Genomic DNA, 8,443 nt, shown 5'->3' on the forward strand with positions numbered 1-8,443 from the left:
CTGACTTTAGCCTATGAGACCTTTATATGGTAGTAGACATAACTAAGTTGAGATGAGAGTTCACTCAAGCAGCCTTGCAAGCTTTTGACCCTCCAGAGAGCAGGCATTTTCTCAGAGGCCCAGGGCACCATGACTCTATCATGACATAAAGCTATTTCTATCCTCCTGATATGCATAGGAGGGTACAGGATGCCCTGTGGTCAGGCCTGGTACTGTCAGGACACACAGATGTCCATGTACTAACAGTTTCAAGTCCTGAACCTAGGTGTACATCAGTGTCCATAAAGAACTTTTACAGACATACGGCATTGCCAGGACCTTGCCCACAAAATTCTGGTTTCGAATCTGGGTGAGATTTGAGTGTCTGTGCTTCTGTCAGTAACTGGTTCTGGAGTCTTATATGAAGCAAAGTATAAGAAAACAGAAATCACAAAGGTCAGTGGTTTAGCAGTATCAGATTTAGTCCCTTCAGAGTCTTAGCGAAGGAGCTATGTCCTACTTAAACTACATTATTCTCAGATTTTTAGACAGAAGCTAAAACAATATATTTTGTTTTTCAGTTTTTGAAGAACCTGAGGATCCTAGCAGTAGGTCCTTCTTCTCAGAAATAATTTCATCGATATCCGATGTCAAGTTCAGTCATAGTGGTCGGTACATGATGACTAGAGACTACCTGTCGGTGAAGGTATGGGACCTCAACATGGAGAGCAGGCCTGTTGAGACTCACCAGGTCCATGAGTACCTACGGAGCAAACTTTGTTCTCTATATGAAAATGACTGCATCTTTGACAAGTTCGAGTGCTGCTGGAACGGTTCAGATAGGTAAGGCCTGTGTAATGACAAGCAGTCACCCAAAGCTCACTGGTTTCCCCTAGTATCTCCCTCAGGGCCCTCAGACTTTTGTCAAATGGAAGGTTAGGGAGGGATGCTTCCAGAGAAAGAGACGAACTGTAGTTCACAGTTGCAGAGTAGGAATGCTAATAGGGTTTTCCAGGCCTTTTGTTTGTTTGATGATAGTAACAAGGCGGAGAAAATAGGACGACAGTTTGATTTCTCAACCATCTTAAAATTCCATCTGTATTTAGGCAGTAAGCATAGCCCTTGGTACATGTTGACTATTTTTAAAAAGCTTAATGAATGATAATTTCTTAATATTTTTAATTATGCCCAAGATGAGTGAAAAGGAAGAGAATGAGGAAGTTATTTATTTCATTGGATTAGCCACACATTTTAGTTCACCTTTTCTTTCAGAGAGAAATATAGGAAAACACCCTCAGAGCTCACTATTATCATGCTTAATGTGGTAGTTCTGGTACTTCAGTTATTTATTTTGTACAAATTCTTTAAATACAATAATGTTATTAGCTATTGTCTTTATATTCAGATGATAGATGCATCTTTCTTTTTTTTTTAATTGCCAGAGGGTGCATGAGCTCTCCAGAGAGAGGGAAATCCCTTCCCATACCTCCATGGAGAATGGTTATGCAGTCCCTTCTCCATTTCTCCCTTCTTTTAGGATTTTGGGCACACACACACACACACAAAACATGTTTTCTTCAGCCACCAGGTCTGGGATTCAAGCCATGCAGCCCACAGTCAACTAGGTAGGATCCAGCTGTCTTAATCACCACACCCCTGGCTGGCCTGAGCTGGACTTTTTAATTCTTACAGAACTTTTTAATTCTTACAGACTAATATACTATCTTATAAAGTTTAATTGATGTTGGCTGAATGCATAAAGTTCCTGGGTTAGAGACAAAGGATTTTATTCCTCATGACACTGCAAGCGGCATGAACTTTGTGTTGGCATGGGTTTCCCATGGAGATGACCCTCTGCCTAAGGGCCCAGGCAGATGCTGAGCAAGCAGTGAGGTTGCCATCAGATGCACAATGAACTTGGAGAATCCATAGCTTTTACAATAAGCAGTAAACATGCCAACACCGGAGGGATTGTGCACCTGATAAAGGCATTTTCAAATGGAAAACAGAATTCACCATTAATAGGAAACTCAAGAGAGTAAGATTTAATGGATGTATTTCCAGCAGGTGGAGAATGATTCTGGAAAAAGAGTCTGAGAGTGATATAGAAAGATGAGTAAATAGTCAGTGAAGGTATGAGTAAAACTAAAGTGACATGGGCTGTATACAATATATATTCTTTTTTTTCTTTTCTTTTTTTTTAAATAATTTTGCCACAGGTTACATACATTCGCCATAGAGAGCAAGCACTCCTCAGGGAAGAATGGTCACACTGTAGTCCTTTCTCCACCCCTTCTTTTGGGATTTTGGGTACAAGCATATGTGTTTAGCTTGTTTTTCTTTTTCTTTTTTTCTTTTTTTTGGAGAGTTTTTGCTATAGGGTGTGTACGTTCACCAGACAGACAGAGAGAGACAGAGACACAGAAAGCGAGAAATCACCCCCCAGGGGAGATGGCCACACCACATTCCCTTCTCCTCCATTCTCCTCTCGGGATCTCTGCGGCATTTAGAAATCACAGATAGAAGTTTTAACAACATAGATATTAAACCTGCTAACATGGAGGAGCTGACAGAAATCATTACCACAGCAGAGTTCCACCACACCAGTGTAACGTGTCTGTCTACAGTAGCAGTAAAGGGACCATCCGACTATGTGATATGCATTCCTCAACCCTGTGTGACAGACACTCAAAGTTTTTTGAAGAACCTGAGGATCCTAGCAGTAGGTCCTTCTTCTCAGAAATAATTTCATCGATATCCGATGTCAAGTTCAGTCATAGTGGTCGGTACATGATGACTAGAGACTACCTGTCGGTGAAGGTATGGGACCTCAACATGGAGAGCAGGCCTGTTGAGACTCACCAGGTCCATGAGTACCTACGGAGCAAACTTTGTTCTCTATATGAAAATGACTGCATCTTTGACAAGTTCGAGTGCTGCTGGAACGGTTCAGATAGGTAAGGCCTGTGTAATGACAAGCAGTCACCCAAAGCTCACTGGTTTCCCCTAGTATCTCCCTCAGGGCCCTCAGACTTTTGTCAAATGGAAGGTTAGGGAGGGATGCTTCCAGAGAAAGAGACGAACTGTAGTTCACAGTTGCAGAGTAGGAATGCTAATAGGGTTTTCCAGGCCTTTTGTTTGTTTGATGATAGTAACAAGGCGGAGAAAATAGGACGACAGTTTGATTTCTCAACCATCTTAAAATTCCATCTGTATTTAGGCAGTAAGCATAGCCCTTGGTACATGTTGACTATTTTTAAAAAGCTTAATGAATGATAATTTCTTAATATTTTTAATTATGCCCAAGATGAGTGAAAAGGAAGAGAATGAGGAAGTTATTTATTTCATTGGATTAGCCACACATTTTAGTTCACCTTTTCTTTCAGAGAGAAATATAGGAAAACACCCTCAGAGCTCACTATTATCATGCTTAATGTGGTAGTTCTGGTACTTCAGTTATTTATTTTGTACAAATTCTTTAAATACAATAATGTTATTAGCTATTGTCTTTATATTCAGATGATAGATGCATCTTTCTTTTTTTTTTAATTGCCAGAGGGTGCATGAGCTCTCCAGAGAGAGGGAAATCCCTTCCCATACCTCCATGGAGAATGGTTATGCAGTCCCTTCTCCATTTCTCCCTTCTTTTAGGATTTTGGGCACACACACACACACACAAAACATGTTTTCTTCAGCCACCAGGTCTGGGATTCAAGCCATGCAGCCCACAGTCAACTAGGTAGGATCCAGCTGTCTTAATCACCACACCCCTGGCTGGCCTGAGCTGGACTTTTTAATTCTTACAGAACTTTTTAATTCTTACAGACTAATATACTATCTTATAAAGTTTAATTGATGTTGGCTGAATGCATAAAGTTCCTGGGTTAGAGACAAAGGATTTTATTCCTCATGACACTGCAAGCGGCATGAACTTTGTGTTGGCATGGGTTTCCCATGGAGATGACCCTCTGCCTAAGGGCCCAGGCAGATGCTGAGCAAGCAGTGAGGTTGCCATCAGATGCACAATGAACTTGGAGAATCCATAGCTTTTACAATAAGCAGTAAACATGCCAACACCGGAGGGATTGTGCACCTGATAAAGGCATTTTCAAATGGAAAACAGAATTCACCATTAATAGGAAACTCAAGAGAGTAAGATTTAATGGATGTATTTCCAGCAGGTGGAGAATGATTCTGGAAAAAGAGTCTGAGAGTGATATAGAAAGATGAGTAAATAGTCAGTGAAGGTATGAGTAAAACTAAAGTGACATGGGCTGTATACAATATATATTCTTTTTTTTCTTTTCTTTTTTTTTAAATAATTTTGCCACAGGTTACATACATTCGCCATAGAGAGCAAGCACTCCTCAGGGAAGAATGGTCACACTGTAGTCCTTTCTCCACCCCTTCTTTTGGGATTTTGGGTACAAGCATATGTGTTTAGCTTGTTTTTCTTTTTCTTTTTTTCTTTTTTTTGGAGAGTTTTTGCTATAGGGTGTGTACGTTCACCAGACAGACAGAGAGAGACAGAGACACAGAAAGCGAGAAATCACCCCCCAGGGGAGATGGCCACACCACATTCCCTTCTCCTCCATTCTCCTCTCGGGATCTTGGGCACGTACTCACATGTGCCTGGCATGAGTTTAAGCCACCGGGTCCGGTACTCAACCCGCAGTAGATTGTGTGGGAGTCCAGTGACATAGCCATTACACTAACTGCTGGTCCCTTAGCATGTTTTTCAAACTGCTGAGTCCTGGACTCAAACCACACAGTTGTCCCTGTAGGATCCAGCCACCTTAAGCACCATGCCACCAGCCAGCCCCATACAACATATATTGATTAGTCTAAATTGTTTATCCATGATGGGGGAAAATTGGATTTCTCCTCCAAACCATTTGGTAAGTAAGCTCTGGGTGTTTAAACACTGGAAGAAACCATGGGAAAGCATCTTAATGGTCTCTGGATTTGAAAGGGCAATCTTAAAGCCCCAGATCTCAAAGAATAAAGACAAACATGAAAAAATTCAACTATACTAAGATTTTAAACTTCTTTAAATTAAAATAAAACCTGCAAAAGAAAATAAAAGTATTCAGAATAATAAAGAATTATGTTCATTAAGAAAGTGGCAAACTAAAAACTATGAATGGGAATTAACCGAAACAGAAAAATAAATGAATAAAAATGTTCATCCCCAATCACATTAAAGCCACAGGGATGCCCTTTCACACCCATCAGAATGATGAAAATGTCAGAATGATGAAAAGGACAGGTGGAGGCTTAATGGTCTTGCCCATTGGTCTTGTTTTGGCCACGCTCCAGTCCCTTCTCCTCCATTCTCTCGAGATCTTGGGCATGCATGCACATGCGCCTGGCGTAAGTTTAAGCCACCCGGTCTGGGACTCGAACTGCGGTCAGCTACATGGGAGTCCAGCCATGATGTAGCCATTACACCATTGGCTGGTCCCCATTTTCCATGTTTCTATATTTTCTAATCTTTCAGTTTACTCTATAGATTGTGGACAGTTGGTATATATTAAGTGGAGACATACAGTGTCTCTCCTTCATAACTGCTTACTTGACTCAGCAGTAAATCTTTCGTATTTATCCTCTTTCTGTCAAAATCCAGAGTCTTGTATTTTTATGGATGAGTAGTATTCCATAGAGTATATGTGCCACACTTTTTCAATCCATTCATCTGTTCATGGACATTTAGGTTGGTTCCATGTCTTAGTAATTGTGAATAATGCCACAACAAACATAGAGTCCTTATTTCTAAAAATAACTTGGTTAAACAGCAGAAGGTGGGGGGTGGGGGTGTAATAAAAGGAATCTACACTGCCTGTTTAGTATGCTGAGTTCAGCACTGTAGGGAGAGTAGGGGGTCTGTATCCTTTCTGCTTGCATTTCCAGTCACTTAGAAATGTTGTGTTTGTTTTCTTGTTTTGAACAGTGCTATTATGACTGGGTCCTATAACAACTTCTTTAGAATGTTTGATAGAAATACACGCAGGGATGTTACACTGGAAGCTTCAAGAGAGAACAGCAAACCCCGAGCCAGCTTAAAGCCTCGGAAAGTATGTACAGGTGGTAAGAGAAAGAAAGACGAGATTAGTGTGGACAGTCTGGACTTCAATAAGAAGATCCTTCACACAGCCTGGCATCCCATGGAGAATATTATTGCTGTAGCTGCCACCAATAACTTGTATATATTCCAGGACAAAATCAACTAAAGAAGTTAACTTGAGGACCAAGTCTTGTCTTGCATAGTGAAGCTGGTTGTTTTTCTGTCAGAGAAAAGGCATTATTGTCCTCTCCATTAAGAACAGTGATGCACTTACTACATCCCTTCATAGACACAGAGAGAAGGACCTCAGCTGGAGTCCTGGTGTGGTTCTGCCTTCAGCGAGGTGAGAGATGGGTGCTGCTGCTCAAGTGAAAAACCCACTCGAAGCAGAATTGGTGGACATTGCTCAATAAAGGCCATTATTCAAATGTATTTATTTAAGTCTGAGCCTGCCTTTCCAGTTTATAGACCAAAACATTAACATCTAGGAGAAAAGTCAGATCTCTAACTCTTTTTCCCTCTTTCTTACCATCATTCTTGGGCCTTCCCATGAACATGGTATGGCGACTGTCCATGTCTTCTCTAGCCTTGATCTCAGTTCAGGTGGGCTGATGTGTGGATATGGCCCGAGCAGGCTCAGGCAGCTTTACTCACCCACTGTATCTACCATCACACCTTCTGGTGTAACCACTTAATAAAAACAATACACTATAAAAAGTGTTTTTAAATCCAAACATAAGTATCGTCTTTTTATTTGTTTTAATTGCATATAATGAATTTATGCAGAATTACTCTTTGAAACAATTTGAAAAACTTTTGTCCTCCTTTGGCAGAATTGAATGAATGTGTGCTCTAAACATATCTATCCCCAAACTGCCATGACTTTTTGTTTTTGTTTCTGTAAAAATGGTTCATCTGATATACCAGGTAAGGTCTGGGAAAAGCCATAAATGAGGCCACCTATGAAAAAGAAAACTGCAAGGAAGAATAACAAAATTGCTGCTATAAATTTAACCTGTTCAAAGTAGGCCTCAACTGCAGTACAGTTGAAAATGTATGTGCTTTCTTTTAAAGCCTTTTTAAGAAGTACTTTGGGGAAGGGAATACACTTTTTAAATATTGCTAAAATGATATGCATGCTAAATTTCATAATGCATTTCAAATCAGCAAAATTAAATACTTTAGTATATGATGCCACTAGCCCTTGGTGGTTTATTTTAAAAGATCTATGATACAAGAAATCAAGATTTCCTGAGACAAAAAAATACAGAGGTGTACCAACGATAAGTGATTAGAAATTATTTTCTTGGGATTTAACATGTGAGCCTGACCCTGGTGTGGGGGTGGAGAGTGGAAGGCTCACCTGCCATTGTTGAAATTAAGGTGTATTTTGATTACTAATGATGCAAATATGCAAGAACAGATGTCTTTCATTGCCCTCAATTAATGTTAACAGGATGCCACTTAGTTCACGTTAAGTTCAAAATTGAGAATCCAAAAGTACCCTTATTTTAATTTAAAAACAATTATACACTGTATATTGGTTGTTACACAATTTACAAAGTCTAAGGTGTGGAACAGAGTTGTTTAAGCATTAGTCAACCCTGGTCCTTAAGAAAAAAAACAAAACAGTTTTAGTAAAATGGGATTGTATATATTTGTTCAATATTTTGACCCAAAAGTTTAATAAATTTTAAATGTTTAACTGGATTTGCACTGTGTATTTGGACAACTTTTTCATCTTTCCTTCTAAACGTATTTCTCACTAAATAGAAAATCAACTTTTACACCATCAAGGGGAAGAAAAAGAAGCTAAGAGCAGTCCAGGACTGCAACTGTGTGTTCAGTTCAGCTTGTGAGTACTCATGCTTAATTGTGATTGTGTACCACCACATAGGTGTGGCTGTGCACATTCCTTGGTAGCATCTTCAGCTGGCTCTGGAGTTGTTGCAGGAGGTGTGGGGGACAGGACTGCAGGCCAGCTAGTCCTGTCCCTGTATCTGGGTTCTCCCTGGTGTTGTGTTGGTTTTCAGCAGAGGTATTTTTTTTTTTTTTTATACATTTTTTTCTTTATTTACATTCTTTCACTGTACATCATTATAGCATACAAAATGAGATTTTTCCATTGAGAATACACTGTATATTGGCTCAATCAAGCACATCAACATATGTGTTATTGTCAACAAATCATTTTCCATTTCTTGTTTTCTGTATATTTTGCCTTTTTTCCCATCCTTGATTCCCTATCTCACCCTCTGCCATCTCCCACCCTCCTCCCACACTGTGTCTGGTATCTATTGTTGCTTTCTATGCCTCCCCCATTTTATTGTTTCACTAAATATCTTAATAAATCTAAATATTTTCAATAGCAAGCACAGCTGATATGTACATATCCATGAA

General features: G+C 39.7%; 1 protein-coding gene across 3 annotated transcripts in view; it reads left to right on the forward strand.

Moving 5' to 3' along the window:
- The window catches only part of PPP2R2D (protein phosphatase 2 regulatory subunit Bdelta), a gene marked incomplete at its 5' end in the record, with an annotated part of 59,090 nt that extends 51,337 nt beyond the window's left edge, over positions 1–7,753 (forward strand). For all 3 annotated transcript variants that reach the window (XM_027771235.1, XM_006146927.3, XM_014587240.2), the window contains 2 exon segments: positions 561–822; positions 5,930–7,753. In XM_027771235.1, coding sequence (XP_027627036.1) covers positions 561–822; positions 5,930–6,209 — 542 coding nt within the window. In that variant the 3' untranslated portion in view covers positions 6,210–7,753.
- Between the last annotated feature and the right edge of the window lie 690 nt (positions 7,754–8,443).

The sequence above is a fragment of the Tupaia chinensis genome, unplaced genomic scaffold (assembly GCF_000334495.1).
Source record: "Tupaia chinensis unplaced genomic scaffold, TupChi_1.0 Scaffold000197_1, whole genome shotgun sequence".
Lineage (NCBI taxonomy): Eukaryota > Metazoa > Chordata > Mammalia > Scandentia > Tupaiidae > Tupaia > Tupaia belangeri.